Source organism: Rhineura floridana, chromosome 1, assembly GCF_030035675.1.
Source record: "Rhineura floridana isolate rRhiFlo1 chromosome 1, rRhiFlo1.hap2, whole genome shotgun sequence".
Classification (NCBI taxonomy): domain Eukaryota; kingdom Metazoa; phylum Chordata; class Lepidosauria; order Squamata; family Rhineuridae; genus Rhineura; species Rhineura floridana.
Window position 1 is genome coordinate 139,295,655 of NC_084480.1, and position 17,311 is coordinate 139,312,965.

Genomic DNA, 17,311 nt, shown 5'->3' on the forward strand with positions numbered 1-17,311 from the left:
GAAGCTTATCAGGAGCTATTCATTCATGGTGTAGAAGCAATGTGCTGCTGCAGTGGTGCAATGGATGTGTTCCAAGGCATACTTGTCACAACTGGATAATGAGAAGGACCAATAAGCCCAGCCAGGGCTTGGTGGGTATGAATGTACTGCACTCTGGAATAGTTTACAACAGAGCCAGGGTTCCATAGTAGATGTGCAAGGCTTCCTCAGCAGACAAGTCAGTGTAGAAAGGGTTCTCCGAAGGTGGAAAATGTGAAAGCCACTGGACATAAAGAAGAAACCATTGCACTTCTGGCCTGAGGTGAAAGCAGATGTTCTACTGCAGGTGGACAACTTGTATATAAAACTGAAAGGTACAGGTGCAGTTTGAGGTGAAAAAATAAAAGGAGGATGGTCAGTGAGTTATGTATCTGCTACCAGTGGCTGTAGGAATAAACCTGCAGTCCCAAATACACAGAGAATTATGAACACCCACAGGAACACTCTGTCAATTACCATGGCAACGTATTTCCAGTCATCTTCCACCTGTAAACACACAAGAAGACATTTAATATGTAATGTACTAGGTATAGAAGGGATCCAGCTTTTTCATATAATAACGCATCACATTGAGACTCTGTTGAAGTAAGTGTTTCATCCACTCTGTGTAGAGATTGTTCAGCCACTGTATAATGAAGATTCACATGAAATTGAGGCACTACACAAGGCTGGAATATCATGGTATCACTTGTTAAGAGGGATTCACCAAGCTTAGCTGAAGCCATGTTGGCTTGCACTACCAACACTATGCCCATTGTGGAATAATTCTGTCAGAAAATGTTATCTTCCTTGGGGTAAGCATTAGATTTCTCCCATCTTCAAATGTTTGTGGCCAGCAGCGTGAGTATGTTTCATTTAGAGATCCAAACAAGGCTGAACAGGCAGCAATGTTCTTTTAAGGATATGGTTAAAGCAATCTTCTCCCATTTGATGCCCTCTAGATGTTTTAGACTACAACTCTCAGCAGCCCCAGCCAACAAACCTTTTGGAACCTGACACTTCTGATACATAAATCACATTCTCTTAAACCCCTGATCACCAACTAGTTTCACTGGAGAACCACTAAATGCACATAAAAATAGTCCTCCAGCCCCTTAAAGACCAGTGGATTTATTGTGGCATAGGTTTGACAAGTGAAGGGAGTGAGCTATGGTTATTTAAAACCTCATGCTCTAACCAAAAATGCCTGCTCCCAAGTCCCATTAATTCACCCACACTCAACTTTGGAGCTGGCAATTGGGGATGCAGAGGAAATCTGAGTGAACCTCTCACATTTGGGCCACAGACCTCCAGTTGCCCACCCTGGTCCTAAAATGTCTACCAGCTATCTGTCAGTTATCTTGCTCTGAAGTAGATGCACGAACAGGACCAGTCCCTCTTATTCTTATCATGCCCCTCACTTCCTCTATAGCACAGTTAGGCTACCAGTATTCTCAATGTTCCTTTTGCAGGGAGCACAGCCACTGTTTCCTTTTCTCACTGCGATCTCTTGAAAGAATTCAGTGGTTAGAGCATGATGGTCATCCTCTTTGCACTAGGAGGCTTTCCAATAATTCCACTACAGCAAAGACCCCAATCTGGCTGGGACCTTATGCTGTAGCGTACTTAGCACAATGGTTAATCCAGAGTTGGCTCCCAAGCTGCAATTCAACCTTATGTTTATTTCTCTCTCTCTCTCAAGATAGCTCCTTCGTTCCCATGTATCAGCGCAGCTCTATAAAATTCAATAGAGCTTCATTGATTGAACACCATCTTGGGATCAGGGCCTCTTTCTCTGCAGAACTCCTAATTGTGTACTCAGTGTCTTCATGCCAAAGCCAGCGATACCCCTGAGTATGAAATATTTATCTATTTAAATAAGCAAAGCCATTAGCATAATTGCTAACTCCCATTTTTAAAAGCGATTGTTCCCTTTGTTTACTTATAAACATGACCGTGCAAAACAGCGTTATTTAACTAGAAGGAAAATATCCATGAAATAATGTGTATGAAGCCATTTTGCTGGTTGTTGCTCACCAGTAAATGCCCATCTTCATTCTTGATCCTTTGCTTCCTGGATACCCAGTGTTAGAGGCTGAACTCATCAGGCATTTGCCAAAGCCCATCCCCAGCAGTGGGGCCACTGCAATATCCTGCACCCTTTGTCTTCTCTCTCTCTCTCTCTCTCTCTCTAAGACAAACTGGGCCCAGAGGGAAAGGCGAGTTAAAGGTGGAGTGGAAAGAGTGGTGAGAAAGTGGTGAGAACCCATGGAAGGAACTTACTGAGAGCACCTAGCCCAAGGACCCCTGACATTTGAAAGTGGCATTTCTTCTAGGCCTACTGAGCATGGCAGACTTTTCTCCTTCATTGGTGTTGGGTGCATGAATTGCTACGCATACAAATAGGTCTGAGATGAAGCTGGAAATTGGTACAATTGCTGCTGATGTCACAAAGAAATTGGTTTCCCCCCTTAAAAACCAGTATACCACAGAGATGAGACAAAATGTTGCAGGCTCTCCAAATACAGTCAATAGGTAGCACCACTTCTGCCAGTGTTGGCATAGCTATGCAGGAGGAGAAGGTGAGCAAACTGAGGGTTGTGAGACTATTTAAAGACCATATTATTGATGGTTACGCCCATATGGAATGGAGAAGGGGTAGAGAGGCAGATCCCTGTTGGATACAGTAAAACAGGGGTCACCCACCCTTTTGGGCCCATGGACCCATTTGCAATCCAGAGAGACTGTTGTGGGCATCTCTCTCTCTCTCTCTCTCTCTCTTGGCTACAAATAGAATGCTTCTTTCATGCCTAATTTCAGCAGGGAGAAGGAACCTGTAGGTGCCAGGAAAGGCCTCTGAGGGTGCATGAGCACATGGTCCCTGCCATAAAACAGCACAATAAATGTAATCCAAAAGGAATGTTTGTACCACTTATTTGGGAAGAGATCTCAGATATAATCACTGCTTACCATGATGTCCATATTACCACTAGGCTGCTCAGATTGTCCTGCAATGCAAGAAGGGAAACCTTGCCACATTTCTGTAGCTGATCGGAAACTCAAGGAATCAGTGGCCAATAGCCATTACCTTAGCAAACTACCACTGAAAGTAATTTCTGAAAGTAGATTAACCTACTTTCAGAAAACTAACAAAGCCTTATCTTTCCCTCTAATTTATTCACTCACCATCCATGGGTTGGCAGGATGAGGTTAGGATGGAAGGATTTAGGAAATGCTGGTGGTGGCCAACTTTTTTCAACAGGCTCTCCTGCTCCTGTTCACAAACGCCATGAATACTCCTTCTGCCTTGTATTACCTGTGCCACAGGTTGGTTATTGATATGTGATTAGTGGGTATTTAGTGAGTTTTGCTATTTTATATTGTTTTGATTGGTGTATTATATTTACTGTTGTATTTTTCTTTTATATTAATAATTTGTTCACTGTTGGTGGTGGTGGTGGGGGCTTGGGCCAAAAAGCAGTATATAAATCAACCCTAACATAATGTTTTTGCTTGCTGCAGTGAAGCCTCTGACAGCTGAGCCAGTGTCTATGGTTCGGGGGGGGAGGAAACACTTGTCAGTAACAAAATGTTCACAGTCTACCTTCTGTGGGAAGAGACAGTTGTCAGTTTAAAACAGGGGTGGGGAACCATTTCAGCCCATGGGGCACATTCTCTTTTGGGCAACCTTCTGGAAGGAGGGCACATGCCAGTCGTGGGGAAGGGCCAGAGTTAAAAATAAGCAGAGCAACAAATGCAAATTTTAAATTTGGACAATAGGCTGGTTTTTCTAAGCACACACCCTCACTAGCCAGGCAAGGAAGGAGCATGATCAGAATTCAAGGTCTCATTCCAGCCAGGCAAAAACCCTGGGGAGGTGAAGCAGGGCCAGCAAGTGATGTGGCCTGGGGAAGGGTGTGTGGCTGGGGAGAGTGTGTGGCCTGAGGAGAGCCCTGGGGGCCAGACAGAGAGGACTGGAGGCCCGTATTTTGCCCGCAAGTCTGAGGTTCCCCATACTTGCTTTAAAGCATCATGCAGATCCTGTGTAAGGAGTTTAAAGCCAACTGTTAGGCCGATCTCGAGAGCCTTGAGGTGAGAGAGCCCAGAGGCAGGTGGCTGAATGCAAAGGGAACACAACTTGCACAACGTTGGTGTGCGCCTATCCTTAAGCAATTGGTCTTTTCTTTTTTAATGGAAAAGCTTTCCTGGTGTGGATAATCAGTGCAGGGCTGCCCACATAAATTCACACGCTTGTTCCCTGAGGTGCATTCTTCATTTCTGTTGAAACCATCGGGCGCTTTCTCCACTCAACAGCTCCCAGAGTAATTACAGTGTTTCCGTTACAACAGCTGCTCAAGGATCCTACTGAGATTAACATTTCGGTTGTGCTGCCACATCCTGTATAAGCGTCAAAAAGATGCCAAACACCAAAATGCTTCTAGCCTAAGTACACAAGCCAGATGGGAACTGGTGAAGATGGGAGGCTTTGCATTGTATAGCATGGGTTTTGAGGGAAGCAGCACAGCAGCAATTCATGGATATTGGAGACCACGGTTGTCACGTAACCCTGAACCTGAGCAGCAGCCAGAACTCTTAACACAGAAGAAGAAGGGAAAGGGCTGTAGCTCGCATGTAGAAGGTCCCAGGTTCAATCCCTAGCGTGTCCAGGTAGGGCTGGGAGAAGACTCCTGTCTGAAACCTGGAGAGCAACTGCCAATCACTGCAGACAATACTGAGCTATATGGACCAATGTCCTGATTTGGTATTGTTCAAACTACAACAGCAGAGATCACTCAGTATGTAACACAAAGGTGAGTTCTGTTGTCAGTAAGTCAACTAGCAAGAGGCGTTGGGTGAAGGTGTTGCATGGCAACCAGGGAACGCGGCATGATATTTTGTAAAGTAACACATGCTCTGGTAGGCTGTCTAGCTGTGAGAAAGTTTTCTTGTGAATGTTGAGTTGGATCTATTCCTTCTCTGCACAAAGCCTGTCAAAAGACCAAACCCCTGTTTCTTGCTGTTTAAGTGTATACTGTTTGCTCAGTTTGTTTACTAACCTTTACTAGGATTTTCTCTCTAGATTCTGTCTGCTTTATTGAAGTGCCTCTGCTAATAGAAATAAATTGGCTTTCTAAATTCCTAAGAACCACCTGAATCAGGTAGACCAGAGGTGCAAACTGTGGAGGTGCTAAATCTAAGACCAGGCATCAGTACCATGTTGGAATCTGATAGCCGGGAGCCCTTGAGCAAGAGACCCCGGAAGTAGGACCCCCAGAGACAGTACCTCCTAAGCCATATTCTCAGAGAAATCCCCCTCCCCCTCTTTACACCAGTGCCTGCTCACTAATGCAGACATTGCACAATGTGGCAGCTTTGGAGCTAGTAACAGTTGCTTAGGGAGCCTGGATAGGGAACATTTAATCTAACCTACTTGCTTCTGGAAAGAAGGCCTTAAATGCCCTCAGGCCAGGACAGTCACCAGATGACCATTGTAGGAAGAAGGGAGCCTAGTGTTGTGGAGATGTTAGATGGGAGCACTCAGGAGTAAAGATGGATGCCCCTGAAGGCTGCAATTCTAAACACACTTACTAAGGGATTAAGCCCCATAGAATACAATAGGATTTACTTCTGAGTAGATATGGTTAGGATTATGCTGTTGGTAAGGCTTGACTAGGGATTTTCTACAAAGATATTCATATCAAAGCAGGGTTGGCAACCCCCTGCCTGGAATGCCCTGCCACTACCTTTTAACATGGCTGCTCCAAACCTCTTTACAGACTTGATCCTTCATTGAGAGAGAGGTTTGAGAAATGAGTAAAAAGATTCTCTATTTTTTCCTGCCTACCCCGTGGGCTACTATAAACTCACTTTGACAGCCTACCCAATTCCAGTGAGTAATAACTGACAGAGAGAAAACACATGTGGTTTGGTCTGTCTTCACAGGCAGTAGCGTGGGAACAACAGCAATTGCAGCCATACTTCCCAGTATGTGAATTCTCTTTTTCCACTATTAGGCAAGAAACAAACCATCATGCAAACAACAAGGTGCATAATCAGTGGGTTTAAGGAGGTTGAGCATGGAACCACTGTTGTTGCTTCTATGGATGAAAGGGAGTGAGGTCAGAGGTGAATGAAATGCAAATAGAAAAAGAAAACAGTGATGGTTTCCTAAATCAATACCATGCCACATACAAGATTCCTATGAGTAAGGCAGAAAACTCAGCATCCCACAAGTCAGGATTCCTAACAAAAAACCAAAACTAAAAGAATCCTGGCAGCCAATCAGCCATGGTCACAGATATCCCCTTGCAGCACAACCTGATCTGGGGGCTGCAGTTAGTGCAGAATGTTGTGACACGATTGCTGACATGAGTGAGACCCTATCAGCACACGTCTGCTCTGAAATCTGTACTGGTTTCTGTTTTGCTACCAGGCCAAGTTCAAGGTGTGCTTTCCATGTTACGGGTACCACATAGTACTTGTTCTGCTCTTGTAAGAAATCAGTCTTTTAGTGTATAGCAGCACCTATACTTTGGAACTGACTGCTTATTGCCATTAGGCAGGCATCTTCATTGTACTCTTTTTGACACCTGCTAAACCCATTTTTTTAAGGCAAGCCTACCCAGGCACGTAGAAGCTATTTATGTTTTTTATCTGTTTTTAACTCATTGTTGGTTTTATTATTTTGAATGCTTTACAATACCTGTCTTTAACTGTTTTTGCCAATAATTTTATTGTTTTAATTCTTTCTGTAAACCACTTTGAGGTTTTTTACAATAAAGTGGCAGATAAATGTTGTAAATAAAATACATAAATAAATGTTGGAGTCATTGTGGCTCTTAGGTCTCTTTCCTCTTTTAGAAACGAAGGAATCTGCCTTATACCGACTTACATAATTTGATACCATCTAGCTCACTACTGATGACATGGACTAGCATTGACTCTCCAGGATTCCTGGCAATAGTCTTTTCCAGACTTTTGGACCTTTGCATGCAAAGCATGTGCCCTACCACTGAGCTACAGCCATTCTCCTGTTGAAAAAAAAAAACTCTTTTAAAATTGTTCTTTTCAATTCACTAATGAATGCACAGCATAACTAGGGCAGATCCACACCATGCATTTAAAGCACATTCAACACACATTTGAAACACACGAATCCCATCACAGTATCATGGAAACTGTAGTTTGTTAAGGATGGTAGGAACTATAACTGTGAGGGGGAAACTAAACTTCCCACGATTCTTTGGGGGACGTCATGCCCTTTAAATATGAGTTGGATGTGCTTTGAATGTATTGTGTGGATCTGCATTACTTCATAAGCTTTGCCTGCATACAAATCATTTTAATTAATTTTTTTAAAAATGGAAATCAGTTGCAAAGTTTACTGGGTGACCATGGGCTACACACCATCTCTCAGCCTAACCTTCCTCTCAGGGTGAAAACAACAGAAGGGAACTATAACCACCCCAAGGAAGAAGGAAAGACTTAAAATGTAAAGGAAATAATAATGTACAGCCATAGTGTGAAATCAAATACTTATCGAGACATGGTATGAAGAAATATTTATATAAGCATGAATGTCAAAGATGTTTATTATTTACACAACCTGTAAAGATATTTATACTGCAATCCTATGCATGTTTACTCAGAAGCAAGTCCCAATGCATTCAGTGGAGCTTACTCAAACAGAGAAGCGTGCACAGGACTGCAACCTCAAGTGATAAGGAACATACACTCACCCAACCCAAAATTCAGAATCATGCCACTTTAGGCTGTTTTGCAACTGTATTATACATGTTTTTACGGTTATTGGATTTCAAATGTGTGCTGGCTAGGGCTGATGTGAGTTGTAGTCCAGCAACATTTGAGGATCCAAATGTTGGGAAAGGCTGCTGTGGAGCACTTTGATCAGTCAGAATAGAGACACTAGTGAACCTGATGGACAACTTGTCTCACTTTGTATACAGCAGCTTCCTATACTTTGTGCACAGTTAGTGACATCCTATGTTTAGCAAATGAGTTGCAAAGCCATGGAAAACTCCCCATTACGCTTTCCCCAGCACATACTGGTAGAAAACCTGATCACCAATGTAGCTACTTTTAGAGGGACTGAAAGATTAAGCCCCACCCCAGCCCCAGGCATTCCCTTTTGTTTTACTGCAGTCTTCCCCAGCCTAGTGCCCTCCAGATGCTTTTGGACTACAACTCGCATCATCCCTGCGGCTGATGAGAGGTGGAAACCAACAACATCTGAAGAGCATCTGGTTGGACAAAACAGCTTTACTGTCACAGAAGTACGACACCAGTGCACTTTCATGGCTGGCACTTTCATGGGACAAATCAACTGAGGGTGGATCTTGAGTCCTCTGCCATTGCTGGTGCAATGGCCCAAGCCATTGAAGCCTTTTGACCTATATCAGGGTAGCCAATGTGGTGCCCTCCAGATGTTATTGGACTACAAATCCCAACAGCCCCAGCCAGCATGGTTTATGGCCAACTATTATGGGAGTTGTAGTCCAACAACATCCGAAGGGCACCACACCTATATAACTCAGTTAACTGCTCTCCTATGTAAATTCATGGTCAAGACACCAGAGTGCTTACCTCTTTGGTCTCATTCTGACTCCTCATGTTTTCTGCGATGAACTGAATGCTGCTAATTACTTCTTTGACCTCAGGGGAGTATTCTGTTTGCTCATCCAACCATTTAGCCAATTGGTGGCCTGGCCTCCTTTTCTTACTTGCGGTTGGTTCTCTGGGTTTGTCACAGTGGCAGCACTTGTGTTCAGCGAAGGCTTTCATTTCTCTGGGTTCATCAGCCTTTTGCTTGCTGGATTTAGCAGCACCACCTTTCTTGTTTTTCTTAGGTGGGGCTTCAACACGTTTCTGGACAGGTCTCTTCATCATCAGAACTTTGGGCAAGAGACAGAGGAAAATGGTTTTGACCCACTTGGGCATCGTGTGCATCGTTGGAGTCCTGTAGTGGACATTCAGCACAAACACTGTGACAACGATTGAGAGAGCCACAAATATCATGGTGAACAGCAGGTATTCTCCGACCAGGGGTATTACTAGAGACGTAGAGGGGATTGTCTCTGTGATTACCAACAGGAACACAGTCAAAGAAAGCAGGACAGAGATGCAAAGGGTCATTTTCTCTCCACAGTCAGATGGAAGGTAAAAAACCAATACAGTCAAGAATGAAAGGAAGAGACAGGGGAGGATCAGATTAATGGTGTAGAACATGGGCAGCCTTCGGATATAAAAGGAGTAGGTTATATCGGTGTAGATCTCCTCACAGCAGTTGTACTTGATGTCATGTTTATAGCCAGAAGCATCAACTATTTCCCATTCACTATTCTCCCAAAAGTCATTCATATCCACTTTGGAACCAATAATTAGAAGGTCAATTTTGGCTTTGTCATAAGTCCACGACCCAAATTTCAGGGAGCAGTTTTGGTGATCAAAAGGGAAGAAAGTAATATCCATGGGACAGGAGCTTTTAAAGATGGCAGGTGGTGTCCATGTGATGGTGCCATCATATCTGAGAAGAGCTTTGGTCCGGCCTTCAACCTGGAAATCTCCAACTGCACTGGAAGTACAAACACATGGGAGTCCTAAGTTGTACTGTGCAATGTTAACACAGAAACAATTTTTTAAAAATGCTTAAAAATGATCAGGAATGAAAGTTCATACTTGTTGTATAACACAATATCAGGTTTCCATATTTTATCTGCTGGCACTCGGACAAACTCAATCCCATCATATTCTATTGGATTCCACCGCAGTTTATAATCATTCCAAATCTGAAAAAGACAGAACTAGGATTTTGATCCTAGAACATCCATCTTGTACCTGCAGCTTGAGATTCAGGCTCTTTAACACTGATGATATTTCTTCCTTCAGCCTGAACTTCTTTGTTTGGTAGGGCTGGGAGCTGGGTTTGGGCTCAAGTACATCTCAGCCATAAAGCTCACTGGGTTGCCTTGGACAACAGGATTATTATGAAGATAAAATAGGATAATCCCACATATTTCATAATTTTTATTTAAAAAAATTATACACTACTGAACAGCATTGTTTCTAAGTGGTGTACAATAAGGATGCAATATAACATCATAAAATCAGTTAAAGTTAACCATAAGATTAGAAAATTCTCTTAAAATGCCAGCTTAAATAAATAAATTTAAGGGAGTTCAACAGGAAGAGGTCCTGTCTGATCTCAGCAGGGAGGGAGTTCCACAAAATTGGGTCCACAATACTGAATGTATGACTCCTTGTGGATGTGAGTCATGTGTCTGAACCACGGGGGATCACTAGCAGGATCCCCCTGAAGACCTAAGGGATGTTCATACAGGGATATATGGTCTGGCGGTCCTTACATTGTTCATATGTGGATCCAAATACAAGAACCATGCAATCATGAGGATCAAACTAGATGTTCTGAGAAATATACAGCTGCCACATATGTGGTTCTTCTCTCTAAACATCAAGAGATTCACGTGCATTTTTACTATGGATGTTGTGACAGCATGTCACCACTCAATAGATTACTGCATCTCTTTACCAGGAACTCTTTTGGAGTCATCACAACCATACCTTTAAAGCCCAGTACTACAGTGACATACATCCTAGTGCATCGACTTACATGCCGCAACCATAGATTGGTTTCCATAATCTGATTGACTTCATCCTAGAGACAGAAAAGAGCAAATGTTTTATTCCTATAGTTATGTTAGAAGGATAGTTCACACAGTGCCTTTAAGTGCAGCTTGGGATATGGGAGATAATCTCAGAGGCTTGCACGGGTCCTCCTGACTACAGGCAGAGCATCAGTACAAAGGCGATTAGACACATTTGTTGAGGATAGGTCTATTATCAACAGCAATTAGCTATGCTAGTGAAATGGAACTTCCATGTTCAGAGGCAGTATGCTTCTGAATACTAGATTCTGGGTATACTCAGGAAGGACTGTTGCCTTCAGGTCATGCTCATGAACTTGCAGAGGTATCTGGCCAGTTACTGTTGGAAGCAGAATGGTGGACTAGGTGGGCCCTTGATCTGACATGAGCCTTATGCTCTTGTCATGTATGATAACCTCCTCTGCGTATATATCCCTATGCATGTGGCACAATCTGTTCCCTACAAAAGGACTGGCTAAATTCCGTGTTGGGGTTATGATTGATTGGTTTTTGTTTGTTTATTATTATTATTAGCTTGATACCTGAAGGTGCCCAAGTGACAATGTTAAAACAAAACAAATCACTCTATAAAAACATAACTAACAACAACAAAACAATAGCAATACCACCTCCACACAGCCACAGGAAGGTTTGGCTAAATCCGTGACATACGGATTCATCACAATATGCAGTTTGAGGATGCAGGCAAACCCAAAAGCCTCCCATGCTTCACCTTTTGTAGAATCTATATTCAGGAGGACTGTGTGAAGTTACAAAATTACAAAGCGTTCTAATACCCAAGAACAGTATGAGCTCTAATATTGGGCCTCACCCTAGAAGAATTGCTTTTTGCCATATTCCAACTGAAAAAGAATCACCATATCCCAATCTGATGGACTTGGTATACACCAAGAGCCAAAGTGCCACAGCAACTGTAAGGCAAGCACTGAGCTCTATACATGCAGGGGCTCCCTGTTCCTTCTTATGACAGGAGATGTTGAGGGTATATTAGGGAGGGGGACAACTACCTAATTGCCACTTTCAGAAATTGAAACACAACTATCCTTAGAAATTCGCACTTCTCTGGTTTGTGATGAAGTCCTCCAATCAAGTAGTGTGTGCAAAAATGTGTATATCAGGGGAAAATGTGCATAAAATGCATGAAAATAGCATACAAAATGCACTCTATTAGGGGAAATTGCTGGCAAAAATGTGTACATTAGGGAAAATGTGCACTAAAACTGTTGATGAATTTTCATGAAGGCTTTAAAAAAATGATTCACAAATTGATGCAGAAATGTGGAGAACTGAATTTAAGCCTGGAAAAATGAGAGAAAGTGAAACTGATAGATTTTCCCATCCCTAGTGTGTATCAAGGAATTTCACCATTGCACACATGGAGCACTTCATCAACCTCATAGAAGAGAAAGGGGGGGTTCTCAAGTGCAGCCAGCACTACATGGACTTTGGCTGGAGCCACCAGATCAGAGCTACAGTCTTCTGTTATCGGGATTCTAGATTGCATAGTACCTAATATCTGGCACTGCACATTTAGCCTTACCACATTTGCAAGCTGTGTAATTGCCACTTTAAAATACACTGCAACTGGATCCGACACATTTTCCACAGGTCTGATGTACTGGTTGTAACGGGAGAAGAGTTTGTGAAACAGTCTTTCTTCTGATTTGCATGCCAAGCAATCTGAGGAGGAAAAAGAAATTGCAAAAAAAGGTAGTCACTGAACACAGGGCAAGAAATGGAATGAAAAATGATAAACCACCAAATATTTTGAGTATTTATTCATACCTTTTAAGTTTTTAATCACATCACAATACCAACTGCTGCATGCTACATTCATGTCTGGTAATCCACCAACTTATTCTGAAGCAGAAAGACTTGGTTGTAGCAGCAACTGTCTGTCAGGCACAAGAATAATGATACATGGCTGTTGGGGTGGTCAAAGATCCATGCATGTATCACTATCATTACCAATATCAATGGCAAGACAATGGATTTGATTGAGTGAACTACGGTCTGGTTCACACATACGTATGGCTTGCTTGAAAACACTATCATCTGATGATGTGGTTGCACTCCCCCTCATGGATCAGGGTCACAGTCTGGGAGTGCACATTGATCCAGTCTTTGCATTGGAGACACAAATGGCTTCAGTGGTACAGATAACATAAGAACATAAGAAGAGCCTGCTGGATCAGGCCAAAGGGGGCCCATCTAGTCCAGCATCATGTTCTCACAGTGGCCAACCAGATGCCTATGGGAAGCCCACAAGCAGGACCTGAGCACAAGAGCACTCTCCCCTCCTGAGGCTCCCAGCAACTGGAATTCATAGAATCACAGAATCATATAAGGTCATCGAGTCCAACCCCCTGCACAATGCAAGAATCCAAATTAAAGCATACTCAAGAGATGGCTTTCCAGCTGCCTCTTCAATGCCTCCAGTGTTGGAGAGCCCACCACCTTCCTAGGTAATTGCTTCCCTTGTTTTACTGCTCTAACAGTTAGGAAGTTTTTCCTGTTGTTCAGTTGAAATCTGGCTTCCTATAACTTGAGCCCATTATTCCGTGTCTTGCACTGTGGGACAATCAAGAAGAGATCCTGGCCCTCCTCTGTGTGACAACCTTTCAAGTACTTGAACAGTGCTACCATATCTCCCCTTAGTCTTCTCTTCTCAAGGCTAAACATGCCCACTTCTTTCAGTTGCTTCTCATAGGGCTTTGTTTCCAGTCCACTGATCATTCTCATTACCCTCCTCTGAACCCATTCCAGTTTGTCTACATTCTTCTTGCATTGAGCAGGGGGTTGGACTTGATGGCCTTAGAAGCCCCTTCCAACTCTACTATTCTATGATTCTTAAAGTGTGGTGTCCAGAACTGGATGCAGTACTCGATATGAGGCCTAACCAGTGCTGAATAGAGGGGAACCAATACTTTAGTGATTTGGAAACGATACTTATATTAATTGCAGCCTAAAATAGCATTTGCCTTTTGTGCAGCCACATTGCACTGTTAGCTCATGTTCAGCTTGTGATCAACAACAATCCCACGATCCATCTCGCATGTAGTATTGCTGAGCCAAATATCCCCCATCTTATAACTGTGCATTTGGTTTCTTTTTCCTAGGTGTAGAACTTTGCACTTATCCCTGTTAAATTTCATTCTGTTGCTTTCAGCCCAATGCTCCAGCCTATCAAGATCCCTTTGAATTTTGTTTCTGTCTTCCATGGTATTAGCTATCCCTCCCAATTTTGTATCATCTGCAAATTTGATAAGCATTCCTGCACCTCCTCATCCAAGTCATTAATAAAAATGCTGAAGAGCACCGGACCCAGGACCAAGCCCTGTGGTACCCCGCTTGTTACCTCCCCCCAGTTTGAGGAGGAACCATTGATAAGCACTCTTTGAGTATGATTCAGAAGCATGCTGCCTCCAAACTTGGAGGCAGAGCATATCCATCATGGTTAGTAGCCACTGAAAATTACCTTCTACCAGCTGAAGCTCGTGCAACATTGGAGGCTGGTCCAGCAGTCCCTCCTGGACAGTGGTAGCCTGGCCAAAGTTACCCATGCTCTGTAGGTGATGTGTTATTCACGGGGTTGCCTTTGAGAACTGCTTGGAAGTTGTAGTTAGTACAAAACACAGCTGCTTGGCTGACAACTGGGTCCACAATGTTTTTTGTTTGCTATAGCTTCTGATTTCAAGCATTTTATCTTTTTATCTTTTAATATTTAATACCACGCTTTTGTATCTGTGGTCGGTCGACTGTAAATAAAGATTGTTGTTGTTGATGTTGGAACAGATCTTGTCAGGGCTCAGACAGATTTACTGATTGAAGGGCAGGATATAAATATATGATAAAACTGGCAAATCCCATCTGCTACATTTGTGTATTCCAGGCTGCTGTTAAAGGCAAAGGATCAGGGAACACCCCCAGGGCCTCTCTTAAAGTTTTTAGGCAGGGTTCCTGTCTCAACCCTGCTCCTCTTGCCTTTAAGAATAGTGAGATGCATTTTGAACATAATGGTGCCCAAATAGCACATTCACTAGCAGATAGGAATGGGGAAGAATATCCGCTAAATCAGACTTAGTGCCGGATTTCCACCAAATCTGACAGTCTGCTATCTTTTCGGACCGGCACTGATTTCTTGCGATGGGCTGCGGCTGTAACCGGCATGGATATTTTGTGGCCGTTGGCTGCAATTGGCATGGATTCCCCCCCATTTTACATTATTATCTTCGTAATTTCCTCTAAGTTGCTGCATTCGTAACACTGTGTATATAATATATTACAAAAAATTGTGTTATTATTGCCATGTAATGCAAAAAGTTGATTATCTGCCTCATTGATGTATAAATAGGAAAAAAACACATGCAACACTGTGATCATTTACATAAGTATTTACGTTAAAAATTATGCAATTTTTTGGCCACCAAAAAAAGCATGGCTCAAACCCCCTCCCCTCCAAACCACAGCACATCAAATCAGCAAGTGCCGAAGCAAGCAGGAACAAAAAAGGGGCAGATTGGGATCGAACAACGGACTATCGGAATACACATGGATCGGAACTAGGCAGCGAACCCCATCCCTACTAGTGGCTCACAAGAGCTTTGCATTACATTTGCCGGAATGGCAGTATTGGGTGCTGGATTGTTGAAGTATAAAGGGCTCTAGGGCTTTCACCTTTGGGTAGGGGGACATGGAAAGAAAATGGGCATAGTTAGCCCATGTGCATCTAACAGCAGTTTGATATGCAAGCATGTTTTTATGGCATGGTGGAGGTAAGAATTATCTTTGCAAATAGGAGAGCCATTCTACTGGCAAAAAGAAAAGTTTGGAAACTGCTGTCTTACTAACATGAGCTATAGGTAGCATTGCTAAAGTGTTTTTTTTTTTAAAAAAAAATCTTGCTCTGCTTCTGAGTTTTTAACAGCAGCCTGACATGACCAAATGAAGGAGGCAAAGGCTTTTCCATTACCCTATACCTCTGCAAATAAAAAGATTCACCTCCTTAATTTTTGCACATCGCTTTTTTTAAGGCAGAAGAGTAAGACCAGTAAAATGCTGGCAACCCTGAGTACGGGAACAGCAATGAGATCTGTCTGAAATTCAACCACAAAAGAAGGGCCTTCGACATTTTGGCAAGCAGAGCTGGCAACAGTTTGTGAGAAGCTGTAGCACATGGGTACGGGAGTCTGTACATTTCTCTCCTCATTCTTGCCCTCTGCTTTTGTTCTGTATATTGTAATGATTCACAATATGACATCCACAGCCAGATGCTAGATAGGCTTACTCAAAAGTAAATTTCTTGGAGTTTAATAGGGTTTACTCCCAAGGAAGTATTCATAGGATTGCCCCTCTATATTCAGCATGTGTGGTAGAAACAAAGGCCAAGAATACCTTGCAAAATAAAACTGCTTCATCTTTTGTAATAATTTGTGTTCGATATTTTACTACAAGTTCTAACTTCTTTCTAGCAAGATACATCTTTCCCCCTTCATTTAAACTTGATTTAAATATAGAAATCACATACTTTGCTTTCATAAACAAAGCAGCCTCTTTAACAGAGTACATGGGTCACCTGTCTAGCATTCCAAATAACAAAAGCACAAACACAAATCTTTTCTTTCAGGCTGGATTCAAACAGATTGAACAACCAGTATTACAAATGGCTAAACAGAAATATAGGGCAGACAGCGGTGAGGGGAGGGGAAGACACCATATAAAAAGAACTTACCTTGAAGGAGGATCAGTAAGACATTTGCCCATAGATAGAAAGTGAAATAAAGGAACCCCAACCATTTCTGCGAAAGCATCTTCCAAAGCATATGGATGCTCTCTCCTTCAAGAGAGAAAAGAAATGTGCTTTGGGAAGAAAAAAGGAGAAAGAGAGAGAGAAAGGATAGGAGGTGAATCAGACCCTTAGATCTTCAGAGCTGCAGCGAGTATTTCAGTTTTGCATCTGAAACTACAGCCATACCCAGATGATGGTTTAAAATAAATGTACCATCCTTTGAAAAAAAAAATCTTCCAGAGATGGAAGAGTTTTACTGCCGGCACATTAAGAAGAGGCCAAATTGACTGACATCAGGCAACTCCTCACATTTCACGTGTGTGTGTGTGTGTGTGTGTGTGTGTGTGTGTGAGAGAGAGAGAGAGAGAGAGAGAGAGAGAGATTGCACAGCAGACAAGGCTGTGCAGTGTCGGAGGCAATTCCCAAGTACTGCTGTGAGACTTGTGCAGTACTGCAGTGTTAATCTGATTCAGGATCTACCTTTTGAAATTCTTCAGCATTTCATTTTGTCTGTGGAGATATTATGGGCAATGGGTGGCTTGAACAAGGTTGCCAGCTTTATTGCTAGCTTGGCTCCTGTGCCCTTAGCCTGATATGCAGAAATTAAAGCTAGGGATGCTTTTCCCAATAGGGGGATTGAAGGGATGGGGAAAGCTACACTTGCTTAATTTCTGCATCTTGAGTGGTTGTTTTGAAAGGTGGCAACCTTGCACCCAGCATCTCTAGGAGGAGCATCTGTTTTTCATGCATTCTGTTGGTGTTATCATATGATTACCACTGGGCTAATCTTTGGACTGGTTCC

The 17,311-nt window shown here is 42.7% G+C and overlaps 1 protein-coding gene across 1 annotated transcript; it reads right to left on the bottom strand.

Annotated features, from left to right (window-relative positions):
• Positions 1–402: 402 nt before the first annotated feature.
• On the bottom strand, positions 403–16,531 carry CHRNA6 (cholinergic receptor nicotinic alpha 6 subunit). Its single transcript, XM_061620953.1, has 6 exons — positions 16,453–16,531; positions 12,262–12,401; positions 10,667–10,711; positions 9,715–9,824; positions 8,623–9,610; positions 403–525 (listed from the first exon to the last, which is right to left on the bottom strand). Exons 1-6 carry the CDS (start codon positions 16,529–16,531, stop codon positions 403–405), a joined length of 1,485 nt encoding a protein of 494 aa, XP_061476937.1.
• Between the last annotated feature and the right edge of the window lie 780 nt (positions 16,532–17,311).